Source organism: Phocoena phocoena, chromosome 1 (assembly GCF_963924675.1).
Source record: "Phocoena phocoena chromosome 1, mPhoPho1.1, whole genome shotgun sequence".
NCBI lineage: Eukaryota > Metazoa > Chordata > Mammalia > Artiodactyla > Phocoenidae > Phocoena > Phocoena phocoena.
This window is the reverse complement of record NC_089219.1, coordinates 4,736,180-4,760,269: the sequence shown is the minus strand read 5'-3', so window position 1 is coordinate 4,760,269 and position 24,090 is coordinate 4,736,180. Positions and strand designations below refer to the sequence as shown.

Sequence of the window (24,090 nt, the reverse complement as noted above, 5' to 3'; positions counted from 1 at the left end):
CACCTGCCTCTCAAGCCTGTCTGCCTCCCAGGTTCTCCTGACCTATGCATCCCAGTCAAAACCCCGGATGCGCTTTGGCTTTTCTTCTCCGCATGGTATTGAGCCCCTTCTCGACTGTCCTGTAAGCCACTCAGTCCATGAACCCCCTCAACTCCAGCCGACTTTGACCCCTTCATTTCTGTTTCAACTTCTAGGCTGCCAGCCAGCCAACCAGCCCTCATAACCTCAGCCTTACATTTCTGCTGTAGTTTTCTTCAGGTCTCTCTGGTTTGCCTTCTGTCGGCTTTAGTCAAGCCGTACAAGTTAATATTAACCCACGGTACTGATCACATTTCTCTAGCCAGAAACCTTTTGTGGCTTCCTATTGTTTATTGGGTAAGGAAGGGTCAAACTCTTGGCTCCCTTTTTAAAGCCCCTTACAAATTAGATGTTTTCTCTCTTTTCTGCCTCCTTTGTGGTGATGTTCTGCTTTCTTCCACTGCAAAGCAAGCTCCATGTGGTCAGGGACCATAGTTGTCTGGTTCGCCATCAGGTCCCTAACAGTGTGGGCACATGACAGGTACTTACCAGATGTTTGCTGCATGGATGAGCAGGTGGGTGGATGTCCACATTGATTTATTACCTACTTCCTGCCTTCTTCTGCGCCTCTACTCTGGCCAGTTTGTCAGTGTTCTATCTCTCCTGGTTCCTCAGGGCATTCTCTTCCCCTGAAATGCCCCAGCCTGTTGTTGGTACCAAAGCAAATTGAATCCACCTTTTGCATTCCCATTCAGACCCCACTGCCTCCACGAAGTTTTCTCTGCATTCTGACAGCCCTGAACTTATGTCTTTATCATTAATATTAGCATTTTTGTTATATATTGTTTAGTTAAATCCATGTGTATGGGGTTTTAAGGAACACACACACGCACGCACACACACACACACCTCCCTCTAGTTTATAATCTCCTTGAGGGCTGGGATGACATATTTCTTTTGTACCTCCTGTGGTACTTAGAGTAGGGTTGACATTCTGGCTTGAAATGATGAATATTTGCTAACACCGTACTCACCCAGTCCGGGTGCATTTTACTTTGTGGAATACCTGTATTGAGGAACACATTGCACTTTTGGCAATAAATCATTCTAGAGGAATTTACTGAAAGGAGTTTATCAACTATCAGTTTGGTAAATGTAAATTGTCACTTATGAAAATCGTTTAAAGTCAGGTACCAGAAGATGAGAGCAAATTCAGACGCATGCCTTTATGCTCGGGCCCCTAAGTTCCAGGCTGAACACCACGTGAGAAGAGGAGAGAACGCCTTTCCCTTGTCCTTTCCCATCTGGCAGATATTATCTTCCTCTTATGTCTCCTTTTTGCAGTGAGGAAAGGTTACTTGTTTATCATGTTTTGTACTAGCACCGATACTACTTGTAAAAGTAAATAGTAAATAGCTTCAGACGGATTCAATTTATTTTTGTATGGTTCTTTTTCCTTTTGTCAGTTAAATGGAGCTGAATTTTTACAATTGGCACACGTTAGTTTCCGTTGAAATCCTGTTCTGTTTGTGACGCACCTTACAAAGATGAGTCAGGCAGAATGATTTAGTACAGTCTGGATCATACTTGACGTTGAGGGTGAGTCCACATACGTTGTTGGGGTCTGTTATGTTTGTGCATGAACCCCACGTGCAGGAACTTATTTCCACATCCTCCAGAGATTTTTCCACATGTAAATGAAAAGGATAGAAGACTGTGTTGAGCAGGGAAAATGGCGTCAGAAGAGGGTAGGGCGTGTATGAGAGCAGCTTCATTGTCTGAAGCTTCAGACTGTGTAGCAGGAACCTTTACAAAAACTGGTCTCTTGGTATAATCAGTATCTACCCAGTGGCACCAAGTAATCTGTGGCACCCTTTCTCTTCATGAAGCAGCTCTTGCTCAGCACAAAGTACCCATGCTGTCTTGGTGTAAATTAGCTCTGAAATCTGCTTTTTCCTTTAAATCGTATGAGCACCAAGTATCATAAAAAATTACAGCCTTTTATTAGCTGCTGCAGTTTATTTCAATCAGATTGTCGTGGAACATGTGGACAGTCATGAATCTTCAATTGTGGTAATTAGGCAAACCCGCCCAAATCCAGTAGAATATAGTTTGTTGAGACTTTGTTGCTGAGATGCACTAATATATAGATACAGCCTGGAAGTTTGAACTTGAAACTTATAGGCTTCAGCAATAAAAAGTCTGTGGCTTTACTTTTCTTAAAGTGAAGGTATGTTATAATTTAGCTGTTATTTGCATACTCTTATTAGGTCTTCAAAATATTGTATTAAATATTGTAGGGACTTCCCTGGTGGTCCAGTGGCTAAGACTCTGTGCTCCCAATGCAGGGGGCCCAGGTTCGATCCCTGCTCGGGGAACTAGATCCCGCATGCCACAACTAAAGATTCCGCATGCCACAACTAAGACCCCGGCGCAGCCAAATAAATAAACTTTAACTAAATAAATAAATACCACTGTAGTAGTTAGATGTGCTCTACACCAAACGTTATTGGCTCTTAACTAGCGAGGGGGCTGCATTTCCTAGTCCCCTAGCGGTTGGGTGGGGTCACATGACCCTTTCTAACCAGTGGTGTGAGTGGAAGTGATGTGTGTCCTGCTCAGGCTGAGGTACTTCAAGGCCAGGCCAGCCGGAGAGTCTCATGCTCTTCCCTCTGCCTCCATGACTGGCAGGGTTCCAAAGGGTGTCTGTTTTGTCCACCTGGGACCTGAGGACATTTCCAAGCAGAGAACTAGCTGACCTGAGATGGACATGTAATGTGAGGGAGAAGTAAACCTTTGGAATTTTTGGATGGTTTGTTACCACGGTATCACCAACCCAGCAGTTCTCAAACTTTTTGCTGTCAGGGCCTCTTTACATTCTTAAATTATTGAGGTTCCCAAAGAGCTTTTGTTTGTGTGGGTTATAACTATCAATATTTAATAATAAGACACAGAGTGTACTTACTTCTTGTATTTCAGTACAGGCACAAGGAAGACTTACGGATTTCAAAATAACTATGTATTCCACAACAGTGAGGTTACAGATACACAGATAGCATAGCAGATGTAACGAAAGATAGTAAGTATGCAGCAAAAGAACTTAAAATCAGTTGAGTTAATCTCTGAAAACTCACGTGTTTATACCATAAAGTTACCACCTTAGAAATTTCTAGAAAACAGGAAAGTATACAAGTACACAATTCATTAACCATCAGAACAATGATATACAATCATGTAGCCTCAAGAAAATCCCACTATACTCTCATGAGAGAATGAGAAAAAGGCAAATACAATCTTAGTATTATTATGAAAATAGTTTTGACCTGTGGACCCCCGAAAGGGTCTCAGGGACTCCTAGGGGGCCCCACACCACACTTAAGAACCATTGACCCAGCCCATCCTGACGGATACAGTCATGGTTCAGACATACTGATGTTCCTCACATGCTGTAGCTTACTTTGCTAAACGAAGGTAGAAACTAAAAGCACAGTGGCTGTGTACTCTGAGTATGTGCACATTGATTGCAGAGATGGTCTCCATCAACTAGAAATTAAATAAGTGAAAATGTAGCAGTGTCTTCAATTGCCTAATTATCTAAGGGAAGCGAATACAATGAAATTGTCGTCAGGAGACTTTTCTAAGCATGATACCAGAGCAGAAATCAGAGAGAATTGATAGGTTTGATTTTGTAAAAATGAGAAATATCTGTGTTTATTAAAGGAAAATAAAGTCTAAAAACAATTATAAACCCAGTTAAAAGACTCAAAAGGAATCTAATATATTTGATAAAAATTCATATTTTTAATATATATAAGGAACTCTTGGAATCAAAAAGAAAAAGATTAATACCCTAATAGGAAACAAATGGAAGAAATCTAAAATGTAAATAAGGGACTTCCCTGGCGGTCCAGTGGTTAAGACTTCGCCTTCCAATACAGGGGGTGAGGGTTTGATCCCTGGTCAGGGAGCTAAGATCCCACATGCCTCGTGGCCAAAAAACCAAAGCAGAAGCAATATTGTAACAAATTCAATAAAGGCTTTAAAAATGGTCCACATCAGAAAAAAAATCTAAAAAAATAAAATGCAAATAAGTGTATGGAAAAAATGTCACCCTCACTAGTAAAAAAACAAATGCAAGTTAAAACAAGACTTTTTTTGTTTGTTTTGTTTTGTTTTTTCTCTACCAGACTGACAAAGTTTTTTTTTCTTTTTAATGATAGTATTGAGCTCTGATAAGATGAAAATCTGTTAGCCAACCCAGCCAGGAGGCAGGAGGATTCTCCTCTGGAGAAGTTGAGCCAGAGGGACTCTGGAGCCTGGACATAGACAGTAAAGGGTGAGAGTGGCACGCTAACAAAGGCAGGGGGGTGCGTTAGTGTTTGCGTGGCGAGACTTCTGGCCTTTCTTCCTTTATTCTGTGGTCTCTCCCCTGAAGGAACTAGCCCATCAGAAAGAAAAGACTGCCAAATGAAACTTGTAGGTTCCCTCCCAGGCATTTCACAGAGAAGCTCATCAGATGACAAGACCTGTTCACACATACAGAGCTTCCAAATAGCTTCTTAGTATCTTACTATGAAGTGTAAGTCAACTGCCAGAGAATGTCAGATGTTTGAGGGAAGGCTCCAACGTGAAATTCTGAGATCATACAGACAGCAAGGAGAAACTAGAAGGAAGCAGACAATGCCGGGAGTTTGGAAGCTAGATCATCTTCAGATAGATAAGATACTACATGCAAGAAATAAGAACAAGGTGATATATCAAAGAGCAATACTGTATAGAAAGAGGAGGAGCTCTTGGAAATTAAAAATAAGATAACAGAAATTCTGTGGAAGGGCTGGAAGATAAAGATGAGGAAATATGCACAAAAGTAAAACTTAAAAACTAGAAGATCAGTTCTTAGCTATGAAGTAAAGTAAAATGAGGGGGAAGACATTATGAAACAATTAATATGAGAATATTTCTCAAAAGATAGGAGACTATAGGTTTAAAAGGGCCATTCAGATAACTAGCATAGTGGATGGGGGAGAAAAGGACTCCCCATACTAAAGGAAATCATAGATCAAAGAGAGAGTCCTAAAAGTTTCCAAACAGGTCACAAACAAAGGGCTGGAATTGGAAAGACGTTAGGTATCTCACCAGTAGTACTGTAAACTGGAAGACAGTGGAGCAATGTAATAAAAATCCTGAGGGAAAGTTATTTCCAAGCTAGAATTCTATACCCAGCCAACTATTCATTAAGTATAAAGGCAGATTATAAGAACATTTTGAGATATACAAGGCCTAAAAAATTTTTCCTCCCAACCAGTCTTTTACTTCTGTTATCTAATTTTTAATTTCCGAGAGCTTCTTCTTCTTTTGAGAATATCTGTAAAGGAGACTACTGGGGATTGAGCTCCATCAAAATGAAGAAGAAAACCAAGAAAGAGAAAAGCATAGGATACAGAAAAGAGATACCAACCCAGGAAAGATACCCAGGAAGATGGTGACAGGAAATCCTAAGATGAAGTTTGTTTAGCAAGCCCAACAACAAGAACAGGGCAGAGAGCTCTTGGAGGAGTGCCTCTTAGAGGGAAAAAAAAAATGAAAGTGATGTGCTGTTTGATATTGAGAGGAATATTAGAAGTCTTTACTATAAGAAGTATACTGTGAAGAGTTGGAGAAGAATCGTAACAGAGCCATAGAAATCTAAAGCAAATGAAAAAGATGAGGCAGTTGTTAACTCCAGGAAAAATAAAAAGTAGTTCAAGAAAAGAAATGTAATCATAGTACACTGTTTGATTCAGCTTTGAACTATATTTACAGTCATAATTAAAACTAAACTAATTAAAAAGAAAAACTGTGCATTGATTTGAACGAAAGTTGTGATAATTACATAGAAAGGAGGGGAAAGATAAGCACAAGGAAGTGGAAGATAACTAAATTCTCTTAAATTAAGTCTAAAATTTTAAAATTAAGGATATGAGTATATTTAGAAATAAAATGAGAAAAATGCTAAAAGATTTAAAAGTGCTTGCATCTGAGGAGTGGGAGTGAATGCTGTTTGGGGTTATAAGTCTAGTAGTTTTATTTATAAACAGTTTATGTAGTCCGTGGATAAAATTAAATTTTTAAATTTAAAATAATTAAATGGTAAATACTTTCTGGAGATCAGTTCAGAAGACTAAAATGGAAGTCTTATACCCTTATACCCAACAATTTTAGAAACTTATTTTCAAAAAGATAATCATGCATACACACAAAGTTTTAGCTCTAGGGATGTCCACTGCCGCCTTTTTAAAACAAATGAAAGTTATTAAGAGAAGATTGTTACATAAACTGTAATAACGGCATTTAAAATGGTGTAGAAAACACTTAATGACCAATAATACCCGAAAAACCAAAACTCCACAAGACCTTTAACTGAAAAAACAAGTTATACAATTATATTGTAGAAGAAATACTTTTTTTTTTTTGCGGTACACTGGCCTCTCACTGTCGTGGCCTCTCCCGTTGCGGAGCACAGGCTCCGGATGCGCAGGCTCAGTGGCCATGGCTCACGGGCCCAGCCGCCCCGCGGCATGTGGGATCCTCCCGGACCGGGGCATGAACCCGTGTCCCCTGCATCGGCAGGCGGACTCTCAACCACTCCGCCGCCAGGGAAGCCCCTGATGCCATTTTTATAATCTATGCTTACGACAAAGTTGCTCTTCATATTTTTGAAAATGAAGTTTACTTTTGCTCCACATCCTCACCCACACTTAATATTCTCAGTCTTTTTCATTTTAGTCATTCTAGTGGTTAAGTGTTTTTAATTTGCATTTCCCTAATGACTAGCAATGTTGAATGTCTTTTCAAGTACTTGTTCACCATTCCTGTATCATCTTTTGTTGACGTTTCTGTTTACATCTGTTAGTCCTTATCTTATCAGGTTGTTTATCTTCTTCAGTTGTGAGAGCTCATTGTATATTCCAAATACAAATCTATGAGACAGATATTTTACAAGTATTTTTCTTTTATTATCCTATATAGGAAATCTTTAACTCGAAGTTACAAAGATTATCTCCTGTGTTGTCTTTTAGAAGCTTTACGGTTTTAGCTTTCACATTTGTATCTTTTTTTCCATTCTCAGGTTTTGTTGGGTTGTTGGTTTTTTCAAATTTTTAACTTGTAAGATACATATAACATAAAATTTGCCATCTTAGCCATTTTAAAGTATACCGTTCAGTGATATTAAATGCTGCTTACATATTGTTGTGCCTCTGCCACCACCATTTATATCTCCTGAACTCGTTTCATTTTGTAAAACCCAAACTCTATACCTGTTAAACAGTATATACCTGTTAAACAGTAAGTAAAATTATACGGTATTTCTTTTTTTATGACTGGCTTATTTCACTTAATATAATGTTCTCAAGGTTCATCCATGTTGCAGCACATGTCAGAATTCCCTGCCTTTTTAAAGCTGAATAATATTCAATTGTATTTATATACCATATTTTGCTTATCCATTCATCTGTTGATGGGTACTCGGGCTGCTTCCACATTTTAGCTGTTGTGAATAATGCTGCTCTGAATATGAGTGTACAAATATCTGTTCAAAACCCTGCTTTCAGTTCTTTTGGGTATTTACCCAGAAATGGAATTGCTGGATTGTATGGTAAATCTGTTTTTAATTTTTTTGGGGAACTGCCATACTATTTCCCATAAAAGCTCTACCATTTTACATTCCTACCGACAGTGCACATGAGTTCCCGTTTCTCCACATCTTTGCCAACACTTGCTTGTTTTTTTGTTTATAGTAGCCAGCCTAATGGGTGTGGAGTGGTATCTCATTGTGGCTTTGACTTGTATTTCCCTAATGGTTAGTGGTATGGAGCATCTTTCCATGTGCTTTTGGCCATTCGTATATGTTCTTTGATATATGAATGTCTGTTTAAGTCCTTTGCCATATTTGAATCAGATTGTTTTTGTTGAGTTTTAGGAATTCTTTATATATTCTAGATATTAATCTCTTGTCAGATATACTATTTGCAGATACCTTCTCCCATTCTGTAGGTTGTTTTTTCACTTTCTTGATGGTATCCTTTGATTCATAAAAGTTCTTGATTTTGGTGAAGTCCAATTTGTCCATTTTTTCTTTTGTTGTATGTGCCTTTGGTGTTGTATCCAAGAAATCATTGCCAAATCCAATGTCATGAAGCTTTTGCTCTATATTTTCTTCTAAGAGTTTTATAGTTTTAGCTCTTATGTTTAGGTCTTTGATCCATTTTGGGTGGATAAACTAATAAACGGATTCAGCAAAAGTTGTAGGATACAAAGTCAACACACAAAAATCAGTCACATTATTTTTTGTATACAGTACCATTTGTTGAAAAGACTATCCCTTCCCTATTGAATAGTCTTGGCATGCTTGTCAAAAATAATTTGACGGTTTGTGTGAGGGTATAATTCTGAGCTCTCTACTCTATTCCATTGGTCTATATGTCTGTAGGCCGATATCAATCTGTTTTGATTACTGTAGCTTTGTTGTAAATTTTAAAATACAGAAGTGTGAGTCCCCCATCTTTGTCCTTTTTCAAGATTGTTTTGGCTTTTGGGATCCCTTGAGATTCCATGTGAATTTTAGAAGGGACTTTTCTATTTCTGTGAAAAATGTCATTGGGATTTTAATAGGGATTGAATTGATTCTGTTAGTTGCTTTGCATAGTAGTGACATTTTAATAATATTAAGTCTTCCAATCCATTGATATAAAGTATCTTTCTGTTTATTTTTGTCATCTTAATTTCTTTATGTTAATCTTTTAAGTTTAAGTTAATTCTTAAGTTTTTTGTTTCTTTGTTTTTGATGCTGTTGGAAATGGAACTGTTTTCTTCATTTCCTTTTCAGATTGTTTATTGTTCATTTATAGAAATGCAGCTAATTTTTGTGTGTTGACTTTGTATCTTGCAGCTTTGCTGAACTCATTTGTTAGTCCTAACAAGGTTTTGTGTATGTGTGGAATTTTTGTAGAGTTTTCTACGTATAAGATAGTATCATCTGCAAACAGAGATAATTTTATTTCTTTTCCAGTTTGGATACCTTTTATTTCTTTTTTTACCTAATTGCTCTGGCTAGGACTTCCAGTGCTATGTTGAATAGAAGTGGTGAGAACAGACATTCTTGCCTTGTTCCTGATCTTAGAGGAGAAGCTTTCAGTCTTTCACCACTGAGTATGATGTTTGCTTTGAATTTGTCTTCTTCAGTTGTAAGAGCTCTTTATGGCTTTTAGTTTCTTTTAGTCTCCTTCTGTTGCTAGTTTGCTGAGTGTTTTTGTGATGAAAGTGTGTTGAACTTTGTCAGTGCTTTTTCTGCAAGAGTTGAGATGATCATGGTTTCTATGAACATGGTATATTATATTGATCAATTTTCATACATGGAACTATCGTTGCATTCCAAGAATAAATCCCGCTTGGTCGTAATGTGTATCCTTTTAATATGCTTCTGAACTCTGCTGATATTTTGTTGAGGATTTTTGCATCCATGTTCATAAGGGATATTGGTCTATAGTTTTCTTTTTTGTGTGGTGTCTTTGTCTGGCTTTGGCATCAGGGTAATAGTGGTCTCATAGGATGAGTTTGGAAATGTTCCCTCTTCAATATTTTGGAAAAGTTTGAGGATTGATATTAGTTCTTCTTTAAATGTCTGGAAGAATTCACCAGTGAATCCATCAGGCCCAGGGCATTTCTTTGTCAAGAGGTTTTTGATTACTAATTCAATCTCTTTACTAGTTATAGGTCTATTCAGATTTCCTGTTAGATCATGATTCAGTCTTGGTAGTTTTTGTATTTCTAGTAATTTGTCCATTTCATCTAAGTTTTCCAATTTTTCTATTTCTGTAGAATCAGTAGTAATATCTCCACTTTCATTTCTTTTTCTTTTTTTTTTTTTTGCGGTACGCGGGCCTCTCACTGTTGTGGCCTCTCCCGTTGCAGAGCGCAGGCTCAGCGGCCATGGCTCACTGGGCGCAGCCACTCCACGGCATGTGGCATCTTCCTGGACCAGGGCACGAACCCGTGTCCCCTGCATCAGCAGGCAGACTCTCAACCACTGCGCCACCAGGGAAGCCCTCATTTCTGATTTTAGTAATTTGAGTCTTCTTTCTTTTTTTTCCTTAGTTAGTCTAGCCAAAGGTTTGTCGATTGTGTTGTCTATTTGAAGAGTCAACTTTTTTTTCCACTAATTCCTTCTATTGTTTATCTGTTCTCTATTTATCTCTGCTCTAATCTTTATGATTTCCTTCTGCCAGCTTTGAGTTTAGTTTTTCTTCTTTTTCTAGTTTCTTTTTTTTTCTTTTATTTATTTTTAAATTAATTTTTATTAGAGTATAGTTGATTTACAATGTTGGATTAGTTTCTGCTGTACAGCAAAGTGAATCAGTCATACATATACATATATCCATACTTTTGTAGATTCTATTCTCATATAACTCATTACAGAATATTGAAGAGTTCCCTGTGATATACAGTAGGTTCTTGTTGGCTATCTATTGTATATATAGTAGTGTGTATATGTCAATCCCAATCTCCCAATTTATCCCTCCCCCTCACCCCTTTGCCTCTTGGTAACCATAGTTTTGTTCTCTACATCCATGGCTCTATTTCTGTTTTGTAAATAGGTTCATTTGTACCATTTTTTTTAGATTCCACATATAAGCAAAATATATTTGTCTTTCTCTGTCTGACTTACTTCACTCGGTATGACAATCTCTAGGTCCATCCATGTCGCTGCAAATGACATTATTTCGTTCTTTTCTAGTTTCTTAAAAGTTGTAAAGTTAGGGACTTCCCTGGTGGTGCAGTGGTTAAGAATCCACCTGCCAGTTCAGGGGATACGGGTTCAAGCCCTGGTCCAGAAAGATCCCACATGCCACAGAGCAGCTAAGCCCGTGTACCACAGCTACTGAGCCTGAGCTCTAGAGCCTGCGAGCCACAACTGCTGAGCCCACGTGCCACAACTACTGAAGCCCGTGCACCTAGAGCCCATGCTTCGCAACAAGAGAAGCCACCACAATGAAGAGTAGCCTCCGCTTGCCACAACTAGCGAAAGCCAGCACGCAGCAACAAAGAACACAGCCCAAAAAAAAAAAAAAAAGTTGGAAAGTTAGTTGTTGATTTGTTATCTCCTTTTTCCATGCCACACAGCTTGTGAGATTTTAGTTCCCCGACCAGGGGTTGAAACCGGGCCCTTGGTGGTGAGAGTGTAGAGTCCTAACCACTGGACTGCCAGGAAATTGAGATTTCCTGTTTTTTAATGTAAACGTTTATAGCTATAAATTTCCCCCTTAGCACTGCATCCCGTAAGTTTTGGTATGTTGTGTTTCGTTTTCATTCATCTCTAAGTATTTTCTAATTTCCCTTGTGATTTTTTTTCCCTTGTCATTTAAGAGTGTATTGTTTGTCACAAATTTGTGTCTTTTCCAGTTTTCCTTATGTAATTGATTTCTAATCTCATCCCATTGTGGTTGGAGAGGATACTTTGTATGATATCTTTTTTTAAAAATAAATTTATTTATTTTGTTTATTTATTTTTGGCTGCGTTGGGTCTTCGTTGCTGCACGCGGGCTTTCTCTAGTTGCGGTAAGCGGGGGCTACTCTTCGTTGCGGTGCGCGGGCTTTTCATTGCACTGGCTTCTCTTGTTGTGGATCACGGGCTCTAGGCATGCGGGCTTCAGTAGTTGTGGCACACGGGCTCTAGAGTGGAGGCTCAGTAGTTGTGGCACACAGGCTTAGTTGCTCTGTGGCATGTGGGATCTTCCCGGACCAGGGCTCGAACCTGTGTCCCCTGCATTGGCAGGTGAATTCTTAACCACTGCGCCACCAGGGAAGCCCCTTTGTATGATATCTATCTTTTAAATTCTATTGAGACTTAAATTGTGGCCTACCAGACGGTCAGTCCTGGAAAATGTCCCATGTACACTTGAGAAGAATGTGTTTCTGTTGTTGTGTAGAATATTCTGTATGTGTCTGTTAGATCTAGTTGGTTCATTGTGTTGTTCAAGTCCTCTATTGCCTTACTTATCTTTTGTCTGGTTATTCATAGGATGTTGAAGTCTCTACCTATTACTGTGAAACTCTATTTCTCCCCCTTCAGTTCTGTCAATTTTTGCTTTATGTATTTGATGGTCTGTCATTAGGTATATAAGTTTATAGTTATTCTGTCTTCTTGCTGTATGAACCCTTTATTAATATGTAATGTCTTTCTTTGTGTCTTATAACCTTTTTAAAATTTATTTATTTATTTTGGCTGCGTTGGGTCTTTGTTGCTGCACTCAGGCTTTCTCTAGTTGCAGCAAGCAGGGGCTAGTCTTCGTTGCAGTGCGTAGGCTTCTCATTGCAGTGGCTTCTCTTTGTTGAGGAGCACGGGCTCTTCGCATGTGGGCTTCAGTACTTGTGGCACGCGGGCTCAGTAGTTGTGGCTTGTGGGCTCTAGAGCACAGGCTCAGTAGTTGTGGTGCACGGGCTTAGTTGCTCTGCAGCATGTGGGATCTTCCTGGACCAGGGCTCAAACCCCTGTCCCTTGCATTGCCAGGCAGATTCTTAACCACTGCACCACCAGGGAGGCCCCCGTATGATAAATCTTAAAGTCCAGTAATGTGAGTCCTCCAGTTCTTCGAAGTTATTTTGGTTAGTAAAATAACTAGGAAAGTAAAATTTATTTTTGCTCCATATCATTTTTCCATATAAATTTTAGAATTAGCTTGTCAGTTTCTACCAAAAAAAACCTAGGATTTTCATTGGATTGCATTGAATCTGTCGGTTGCTTTGGGGAAATCTGACATCTGAACAATACTGAGTCTGCTGATGCATGAAGACAGCTTATCTGTCCATTATTTTTGGTCTTCTTTAATTTCTTTCAGCAGTGCATTGTAGTTTTCAGTGTATGGGTCTTGCAGTTGTTAAATTTATCCCTAAGTAGTTTATGTTTGTTAATGATACTTTAAATGGTATTGTCGTTTTAAGTTTCAGTTTTTAGTATACAGAAATAAATTGATGTTTGCCTGTTGATCCTGTATCCCATGACCTTGCTAAAATCACTTAGTACGTTTTTTTTGTAGATTCGTTACGATTTTCTACATAGACAACATCTGCATATACAGATATTTTTATTTTTTAATATGTTTGCGTTGAATTTCTTTTTTGTGCTTTATTGTATTTTTGTATCGTATAGCATCTAATCCAACAGCTTTAACAGACCACTAAACTCTACAGGTCTCTAGGGACCTTTTCATTATGAATCTTATGATACATAAAGGTTGAATTTATAATAGATTTACTTTCCATTGAAATTATAACCAGATGATTGAGATGATGAAACTTTTCACACTTAAAGCACAATACATCTCTTAATTTTATAATGAATTTTAGAAATAAGTACGTAACTTTAGGCATCGTTTTTAATGATATCACCTATTTTGAAATGGTATCAGTGTTTTTACGACAGTGAAAGAGTTTATCATTTATGAAATATCGAACCAGTGACCTTAGCTATTCAGTTACGATAAAAGGCCCAATCTAACCTTTTATTGAATGTGATATTTATTAAAAGTGAAACTTCTCGTTTCTGTTACTTAATCAGTAGCACGTTAAGCCATTTATTAATATGATTAAAGAAGGTATTGCAGACTAGACACTGTACTCCCTTGTCATCTGGTTTACTTTTAACAACCAGGAAATAGCAGTCTAACCTAAAGTCAGTCAAGTCTATCTAATCCTGCCCTTGTAATTTTTATGAGATGCTGGAAAGAGCAATTAAAATTTGCAGAAAGGGAATAATTTGTAATGGCTACTCAGGAAGGAACAACCCCCTTTTACATGGTTACATAAGTAAACCTATCTGGAGAAGACACATTTAATTTGCCATTAGTTAACTATTCTTTATTTACTTAAAACAATGGGGTTTGGCACAGGTGGCATATTGGTAAGTGTGGCAGGGAATGCGTTGCATAATTGACGTGAATGTGGAAAGAAGCCTACGGTAGGAGAAAGAAAAGGGAACCACAGAGATCACAGAGATGGGAACGTTTGGTCTTGTGTTTTTATTGAAATAGAATACATGTATAGAAAAGTGCACGTCATAAGCATGCAGGTCAGTGAATTTTCACAAATGTGGGCCCCTTCATGAATGAATGTTCCTGTCATCCTCACACCAGGGCTGTGCCTTCTCTCTGAATTGTCCCAGTTTCAGTATTCATGCTGCCAAAAGGATATCAAAATTGAATTGTCACGGTAATGATAGCTACAGTGATTAAATTCCTCATGTGTGCAAGGCATCGTTAAGAGCTTGTATGCGTATTAGCTCATCTACTCCTCAAAGTAAGTGTGATGGGGTACTGTTGTCTACAGTTTCAAGATGAGAAAACAAAGAAAAGGTTTTAGAAGAGCGACAATGAGTAGATTTTCGCTGTGTGCTGGGCGCCGTATGAAGCAGTGCGTGGTCACTGTCTCATTTCATTTCCACACCGCCCCTGAGCATACTTGTCATCCCCTTCAGCAGCTGAGAAAGCTGAGGGTCAGAAAGCTCGTTAGCCCAGAGCCTGCGTTCTTCACCCCTGGAAGGCTGGTGTGTGACCCCAGAGGAAATCCCACGGACGGCCAGAGGCAGAGAAAGGGGGAGGACGGCCATCTACAGATCGTTCAGGAGTGTGATTCCCAAAGGCTACACCAAAGAGGAGATGGAGAAAGAGAATAGTGCTGGCACGGGGCAGACATCTGCCTAATCCTTGGAGGCAAAAGGATGCTCAGTCAGCAAGGTCCTTGACCGTTTTCCAGTGAAGTAGTTAATGGAAACCATCAAGAAGCTGCTGATTAAAAACACTGATGTGCCTGTGCCTATAGTCGAACTGTGAGGGTCCTGTCTGCGTTAAAGGACAGCCGAGTGGCCCGGGTCTAGCAGAGCTTTTCTCATGACAGAACCACGTCCAGTTAGAGCTGGGAAGGCCCACAGAGGTGATCCACCCAACCATCCACTCCTCGGACGGAGAAAGTGGCCCAAGAGTGGCACCTGGGGCCTCACAGCCTGTCCTCCCGGGCACGTGGGACTGACACACGTACCGTTCCAGTAACGGTTATTGTCCTCCTGTTGGGAGTTCTGCAGAATTCCTTGTTTAAGATCTCTGGTAAACTTGCACAGATTTCCTGGCATCAGAATAACTTAGCCCTATAGAAAATACCTAAATTTCAGACCAAAAATTATCACTGAAGTAAGGTTTTGCCTTTTTTCACTGGTAAAAGCATTCATTACTCCTGGAATTGGAAGATATTGAAAAATTGTGGACATTACAGAAAAATACAGTTTAACGTCTTCCCTCGTAACCTTGATGTCTTGAGTAATCATGTCCCTGTGACCGCTCTCCTGTGTACCCGTGTTCCTGGACCTGATCCCAGAGCACCATCCATCCTCAGCTTCCTCAGTGGGGACCTGGTCCCATTCCTCTACCCAGGGAGCTGGCTTTTCAGGCCCCTCTGGCATGTTGTCAGTGACCCAGAATTTGCTTCTGTTGTCAAAACGGTGGGGTTGCCTCGCAAAATAAAGTGTTATTTACTTGACAAATCATCTGGACAGAGCTGTCCATTTGGCATCACCTCTGACAGACCAAAATGGTCCCTGGGGTTGGTATAATATCAGACATAGTACTTCCCCAAAACACACCTGAGGGCCCTGCCAGAGAGATGGCACAGTGTTCCTAGAGCCTCTGACGAAGTCTGCTTCTGAGAACTTGGCCGCTGAGAGGCAGGCGAAGTAGAAGGTGGATTTCTGTCATCCCTCTTCCTTCCTCCCTTCTGTGCAGTTAAAACACACGGAGAGCCCATTTCACTCCTTGTGTCATCTGTGCTCTTCTTATGGTGCATTTTCCCCTCAAATTGATTACTTACAAGAATTGGAGAGGTGTATGTGTTGGGTAGTGACCCTTTGGGTGCTGGGGGTGGGAAGGCTTTTTACTGTAGGATAGTAAAGCATTTTTGCCTGCTTTATGTGCTACCTTTTAGTATTAGAGGTTGAATAGAAATGTGTGTTGATTTGACAATTTTATGTCTTTGTTTTTTTTTTTTAAGAAGATGTTGGGGGTAGGAGTTTATTAATTAATTAATTTATTTTTGCTGTGTTGGGTCTTCGTTTCTGTGCGAGGGCTTTCTCTAGTTGTGGCAAGCGGGGGCCACTCTTCATCGCGGTGCGCAGGCCTCTCACTATCGCGGCCTCTCTTGTTGCGGAGCACAGGCTCCAGACGCGCAGGCTCAGTAGTTGTGGCTCACGGGCCTAGTTGCTCTGCGGCATGTGGGATCCTCCCAGACCAGGGCTCGAACCCGTGTCCCCTGCATTAGCAGGCAGATTCTCAACCACGGCGCCACCAAGGAAGCCCATGTCTTTGATTTTTTAAGGGTGAATATTCATTGAGTTTCCTTTGTCAGAAAATGGATTAAATGCGTGGCATTTCTGTCTAATGGTATATAGCTTTTTTCCTTTCTGAACAAATTCTTTGTTGAGAGTACCTTGGCAGGATTGACTTTAAATAACTCAGGTTAAAGAGCAAGCAGGTCTCTGTGACGTTTCTCATTTCCGCTTAGAGCACAGAGAACCAGGGTAGGGACACAAGCTTTCATTTCATCTGATAGCAGCATTTCCCAGCAAAACACAGTTGCTATCGATGTACATAATTGATCACTTTATTAACTGTGGAAAAAAGGGACCTTATTGAAGTAATAAAGCATAACTTCATTATGTCCTATATGTAGAAAGCAAACATGTTGGAAAGTGGCTGACAGCTTCCCATTTCAAGGCTGATTCTGATCATGATAATATTTAAGTAGCATTGATTGCTCTCTAATTGGATTTTTCCTTCTGTAGGCCTCTTCCGAAGAGCTGAAAGCGGCCTACCGCAGGCTGTGTATGCTTTACCATCCTGACAAGCACAGAGACCCGGAGCTCAAATTGCAGGCGGAGCGACTGTTTAACCTCGTTCACCAGGCTTATGAAGGTCAGAGCGGGGCTTGGCTCTACAGAAACACCCTGGTAGCAGACACTCAATTTTTAAGAGTCTTGATTTGTAGAGGATAGAAAAAGAGAGTCCTTAGAGGTGTATAAAAGAGGTGGTTAGTTTAGTGCTTTTTACTGACAGGGACCTTTGAAAGAGTAGTATTTTGCTTTGGAAATCAATACGTGTCCAGTAAGTAGAAAATGAGGCTGCAGGTGAAGTAATAGCCCATAGTCTGAATTGCAAGGGAATACTCCAGCTTTAAATCATTTACTAGTTTTCTTCTAAAGGGAACCCTTAGAGGTAAAAGGCTGATCACTACAGACAAGCTCTCTTTGTTCTCTTTTTTTTGTGAGAAGATGCAAAGAACATTTTTTCCGTCTGAAAGTGATTTTATTGGTTCTGTAGCATTCCGTTAAGGAAAGGTACTAACAAAAGCAAGAAAATGGTGTTAAGGAGCCTAACAGGAAATAGAATCAAGTAATTCAGATTTTTATATTTATATCTTACGTAGTTCAGAAAAAGTTTTGCGATATATTTGTTTATAAAATACTAAAATCACTAATAGGTACAGTTTCTGTTTGAGATGATGCAAAAGTTCTAGAAATAGATCGTGGTGGTTACACAACATTGCAAATGTATTTAACACCACTGAATTGTACACTTAAACATGGTGAAGATGATCAATTTTATGTTGTGTGTACTATACCACGATTTTTAAAGTTAAAATTAAAAAAATATGAAATCACTCTTAGGATCTGTGCCAAGTAAAGTAAGTTATTCATTCCAGAGCCATTTGGTGATTTGCTCCTTAATTAGGTAGACCGAAAATTAGATTTTCTTTACAAAATAAAGACTTCTCATTGTGGACATAAAAGCGTATTGCTGTATTCACTATAGTTTTACCAGAAAGTTAGATTTCAAATGACCAGTAAAACTGAGACTGTGGCACCTACGTGTATACAGTCAGCCTGTGTCTTCACCAAATGTAACTTTTCAGGCTACTTACCTGGTCTGAATAAAGCTTGACCACAAACTCGTTCCTTTTATTGTATTTGGTTGTCTGAATTGCCCACACACTGGATTGTATTGTTTTGGAGATTTGGGGAAGAGTTGACAGAAAATCCCTGCCAGCACTTGTGAAAATGCTGCCGCAGCAGACCTGGCCCCAGTGTTTGGCCTAAAGGGAGACTGAGATGGTAAACAAGTAATTCCTTATTAAATCCTAGAGATCAGCTCAAGAAGTTTGGCTCCCAAGTTTTCCGGTGGTCCGCATTTCTTTCTTCCTCATTAGATTTGAGTATGGATAGAGTCATTTACATCATTTTTTAATTAGACCTAAAAATATATGGGAAATCTCAGGCGGGGAAAGATTCAAAGGTCTTGAACAGAAGTTGGCCCAGCAGAGGAGGGAGGTAACGACTGTTTGCTGTACGGATGTTCAGGTTCGGTTTGGAGGGCCTTTGAACAGCTCTCACCCTCACTGAACAGTCTTTTTCTGATGTACTTTAGGTGACATGGCTGACACCATAGTGAGAGGTGTTTGTGTCTTTTAAAAATGATTTACAAATAAAGAAGAGAGGCATCCAAAAGCAAACAAACAAACCCCTACATAATAATAAGTCAGATTTTTCTGGTCAGAGCCTGTCCCTAGTTTTACGTTAGGCTCTGTTAGAAACTGGAATTCACTCTCTCAAGCCAAGATACTTTATAGACTGTGGCGGAAGCTCACTAGGTGCTTTTAAAAACAACTGTCCTTGGGCTTCCCTGGTGGCGCAGTGGTTGGGAGTCCGCCTGCCGATGCAGGGGACACGGGTTCGTGCCCCAGTCCGGGAAGATCCCACGTGCCGCTGAGCGGCTGGGCCCGTGAGCCGTGGCCGCTGAGCCTGTGCGTCCGGAGCCTGTGCTCCGCAACGGGAGAGGCCACAGCAGTGAGAGGCCCGCGTACCGCAAAAAGAAAATAAAAACAAAAACAAAACAAAACCAAAAAACTGTCCTTTAGAGATGCAGGGTCAGTGCACCTCACAACGAAGCAAAGAGTAGCTTGGACATGAAAAATCCAGTGTTTCTTGTTGTAGCCACCTTTAAACATGTCCTTGCTTGGATCTAGGGAGCAATTAGGAGGAAAGACACATTGGGAATGATGGGGTCTCTGGGAAGATTGTGGCTGGAAAGAGAAGAACAAAAAGAGGTGGCCTTGCCTGGTGGTATTGTGGCCAGGACTGAAAGGTGAATTTTGTGCTTTGTAAACATGTTTGGTTTTTAACTTGCAGTGCTCAGTGACCCCCAAACCAGGGCCATCTACGATATCTATGGCAAGAGAGGACTGGAAATGGAAGGATGGGAGGTAAGAGAAACTTTGTGTCTGGTGTCCCAGGAACGTCACTCAACAGCTACAGAACAACAACCCCCAAATCCCGCAACCTGCAGCGATGCCTTTGAGAATGTTTGAAGACATCAGAGTCCTCCTCTCGCCTTTATATCTTGGTTTAAGGAATTGGGTTCTACACTGGGCTTTGCCGCTTTGTAACTCTGTGAACTTGGGACAGTTAGTCATCCACCTTGTCCTCCGTTTCCTAACCCATCAGGTGAATAGTAAGAGGGATGGTCTAGGCCAGTAAGCTTTAACCCAGGGGAGGGAGCAGGCCGCTCAGGGGGTGATGGTGGATGGTTTCTGAAAGGGCACAGTTCCTACACGTACCCTCCTTCCACACGTATACTTCCTTCCACCCTCCACGGCCCTGAGCCCCTCTTTCTACCCGAGGTTACAACTGAATCTAGGAAGTGTTTGTTGGTGCTGTGTTGTGCGTGTGAACAAAACGGAAGCACGGAAAAGTTGAGAACTACTGGATTAAATTGTCTGTAATGACCCAACTCTAATGGGCTGTACTATTAGAATGTTATAAATATAGTGAGTAAAACAAAATAAATAGCAAGTATCTATGAAATAGGTTACCTGGACAGCCATGCCATGTGGGAACTATCACTAAAATTCGGAAGGTTCCGTTTTCTTTCACTCTGCCACTGAGTAGTCTTAGAGCCTTGGGCAAGTCGTTTGACTGCTTTGTACTTCCGTGTTATAACCTAAAAAATAGTGATATGCGGATCAAGTAGAAAAAGTAATATGAAAATTTGTTGTAAACCTCTGTATTGCTGTAAGAACATGTAGGTGTTATTAATTTCATTACGGAAACTCGGTTCTGATGCCCAAGAAATTCTGGTAGGCTGTTAACGTTAACTTAACTATCATTGAGTTATTTTTTCATCGTCATGTAAGCTTTCCCTTGAAGTTCTTTTGGTATTTGCTCTCACGCATGCATGACTGTCTATTCTAATTTTAGGGTGAAAACCTTCTAAAGGCCTTTGGATACGGACTAGAACAGAAGTGAAATGGGGTTCTGTTGCCGTTTTCACCACTGCTTGATATTGGTGGCTTATGGGCCATTTCCAACCTATAGCCGTGTTTTGGTTGCCCACAGAGTGAAATGTATTTGCTGACATTTGAAACTTAGGAGGCTTTGCAGGAAAATCCAGTCTCTTATCTTCTCTGGAAAAATCAGAAGACCTGGTAACACCGTGCCTAAATTCCCCTCTGAGGCGACAGTCCCCCAGGTCTGAGGAGCCCCTGCCGTGGGACTGGACCGTGCTGCCCAGTTTGCCCCAGCCCCCGCCGCTCCCTCCACCCGTCCCACGCCCCGCCTGGCTCCCAGCGGGCGTTTGGCTTCTGGCCTTTGGCTCAGTGGAAATAGCAGTGCACCATGTCACATTAGTTCATGGTAGCAAAGTGTTGGGTCTAGTGGCTTAGAATTTTTTTCATCAGAAAAGGAAAGTAGAATCCTGTTGAATTTCCTAAGTTTCTCCTCATGCCCCAGGTTAAAGCGCCTTGTGTTTTGATGTTTTGAAGCCGTGGGTTGGTTGCAGTTCTTCACGGCAGCAGTCAGGGCCACTGAAAAGCTGCAGGCCTCTCCTGTGTATCCCCTCCTCAGAGTCTAGGGTTCATTCCCAGCAGCATTATTCCCACTCAGTGGAGCAGCGGGGTGACGTCTTCCTGGCAGAATATCACGTGGTTTCCTATCTCCAAACCAAATTGTCTCCCCATTAGAAACAGAGAAAAACCATGCACACTGTCGTGATTATAAAAGTATGCAGGCAGTCATAGATGGTGACTGGATAAGCTTTTATATTCATATTTTTTAGTAGATAACTTTAAGGGAATCAAGTTCTCATCGATCAGAATTGGCTTTTTTTTTTTTTGCCTCAATACTAAGCCTTCACTGATGATAAAAATGCCTTGAAGGAAAACTACAGGAAGGTACCTCCTCAGATACTTACTGAGAAGAGCTGTATGGGTGCCTAACGTATAGTAGGAAAACTGAGCCCGCTGTTCATACCGTGAAGGAAGAGTCTCGCTGAACTCGAGCGCTTTATGGAGCTGGCGTCACCGTTCCCTTGAGGAATTCTGCAGCTGGTGGCTTTCTCAGTATGAGGGTTCTCCCGTTTCAGTCACAGCCTCCACCCCAGGGAGGAGGCTGTGTTCCCTTCACGCTGTTGCTAGTATTTTTAGACTACTGACCGGTGTCCGTCTGCCACGTGTCTGTCAGTCTAAACCCACCGGTAGTCGGGGAGGGATGGAGGACACGGGCGAAGCCCGTAGTGTTTGGGACGCCTTTAAGCCCAAAATGCCAAAGCAGCCACAGATGTGGCAGTCACTCCTGTCCCAGCTCTGGCATCATTCGCTTTCTGCTGGTGGAGGCTGGGGATGAAACTGAGCGTTTGCATCAGATGTTGCATCAAATGTTGACCCTGTTTTCAGGCACTAGGTAGGTTTTTAGTCTTTGTCTATTCTCTTTTTTTTTAACCTTCAAGGGACCTCGTCATGCTCTGGCAGGATTCCAAAGGAGTGAGATGCAACCATTCCCAGCTCGTAACACCAGCCGTTTGAGTTCTTAAAGTCGCAGTGTTTGTGCGGATACCCATGTTTCAAATGAAGTTGGCCTCTTCAGAATGGCAAAAATCCAGCTTTGAGCTGTGAATGTTCAGACAGTATTGAGTCTGGTAACAGCTGGCAAGTGGAGTGGAAAACCATACAAGTCGGAGGGGGCTTGCAGACGTCAGATTACATTTAGAGGAGCAGCCTTTGGCCCGGATCATCCACACTTTAGTTTTTGTCTGCAGTCCTTTACCTTTATCCATATCTCACTTCTCCCTGCCCCCCCCCCCCCAGGAAAGGGGAAAGGTCAGTCAGTACAAACGATAAGCACATTTGAAATGCTGAACAGCAAGAATCTTTGCTAAGTGTCCAAGTAGGTTGATCATAACCCAGACATAGAGGTTGCAGTTCTGCCAGCTTTGTGGCCTGGTAAAGCTGCTTTTCAACACTCCTGTGGAAGCATCGTCAGACTTCACCAAGCCAACGTGCTGGCTGACACGTACAACAAATTCTGTCCTGTCTAGGTTCCACTTCCAAGCGATGGCATCAGGCACCCCAGTTTTACTGAACGCAACAGCTGTTTCTATGACCATTGGAATCTTTAGAGTGCAGCCGCATTTTAGGACAATACTTCTCCAAATACAAAAGCTTGCTGTTAAAAGCTCCATGCCGCTTTTGTCTTATGAACTGTACTGCATCTTCATATTTTATTCCACCTTCAATTAACGCTAGGGCGACAAGCACTGGAGGTCTCCCAAGGCCTGCAACACAATGAACAGCAATTGCAACAACCAGGGTCTTCACAAAACTTAATTTTCACAAGACTTAACCAAGCATCAACAATCTGGTTAGATGGTGGTGCGCCATCATCAAAAGGCCAGTCGAGAACATGGATGCCTTCTTTCTCCACAAGAGTAGTGTCATAAGTTGCTTCACATACTCTTACTATTGTTGTAACTCCATACTTCTTAAGTTCCTCTATAAATTTGTTTAAGGTCGCATTAGTTGGATTGTGTGTCATAAGAAATCTCATGTTCTCATAAGTGATTTCCACAGGAGCTGGGCGGTTCATTCGATCCATGTTAATTTAGTTAAAAAACACTCAGTAGGGTTATGAAAGAATTTTAAAAATTGAATACAGAAATGGTGCAAAGAAACTGAGTCTACTTCAATATACTCCACTTGAAATTCTCAGTGGTTTTGAATATGAAGTTGGGAGTAATGGGAAATGAAATGAACCTCCTGGCAAGAAGCAGCAATTCTTCAATGCAGTAATACTGAGGCAAGAGAAAGGAAGTGCACTGAGGTTTACCCCAGCTAGGTCAGAACTCTTGTAAAAAATGCTGTGGATTTCAATTCAACACTTCTGTGTCCAGGTTCAGCACTCTCATGGGGGCTTCTTGGTGGAGTAGTAATGAAGTTCTACAGTTCACTTGTCTGCATAGAGGTCGTGCTGTGCCTGGCAGTAATCTCCACCGCCCTTCAGAAACTCCATAAATGTGTGACCAAGAACACCACAGAACTGAGGAATATGTCTGCTCATTGGAGATTGTGGCCTAATCATACAGCCGGTCCCGAGGCGGTGGTGACATGGGCAGCGGCGGCAGGGCAGGGGCGGCAACTTTGCGGGCCGCGGCGGGGGAACCGGACTCTATCTGCCTGACATCATTCTTATAGTGTCTAGGAAAGTCACCCTGCATTAGGAGCTGTAATATGGTCAAGGTCATGAAAACGAAGACAGAAACTCCCACAGATGGGAGGAGACTAACAAGACATGTGACTAAATACAATCCTGGGTCCTGAGTCCTGGATCAGATCCTAGGGCATAACAGCGACGTTCGCGGAAAGACTCGTGAAATCCCAGAAGTCTGGGTTTAGTTAGTGGTAATGTGCTAATCTTGGTTTACTAGATTTGACAGATGTTTGTTCCATGGTTCTGTTAGACGTTAACATTTGAGGGAGGCTCGGTGAAGGGTAGTCGAGAACTTTCTGTACTATCTTTGTAACTTCTCTAAAGTTCTAAATAATTTTCTAAAATTATTCCAAAATAAAAAATTGACTCACTGGAATCATAGAATTTTCAAACCAGACAGCACCTCAGGAATCGTGTAGTTTTAATATTACCCCCTCATTTATAGGAGGAAACTGAAGCTT

The 24,090-nt window shown here is 41.0% G+C and overlaps 1 protein-coding gene and 1 pseudogene across 1 annotated transcript in view; one reads left to right on the top strand and one right to left on the bottom strand.

Annotated features, from left to right (window-relative positions):
* Positions 1 to 24,090, top strand: part of DNAJC11 (DnaJ heat shock protein family (Hsp40) member C11) — a 69,240-nt gene that overhangs the window by 7,357 nt on the left and 37,793 nt on the right. Inside the window, exons 2-3 of the mRNA XM_065878103.1 lie at positions 16,880 to 17,009; positions 19,280 to 19,353. Coding sequence (XP_065734175.1) covers positions 16,880 to 17,009; positions 19,280 to 19,353 — 204 coding nt within the window. The remainder of the gene's footprint in view (positions 1 to 16,879; positions 17,010 to 19,279; positions 19,354 to 24,090) is intronic.
* LOC136126018 (protein tyrosine phosphatase type IVA 1-like) lies at positions 22,498 to 23,008 on the bottom strand (annotated as a pseudogene).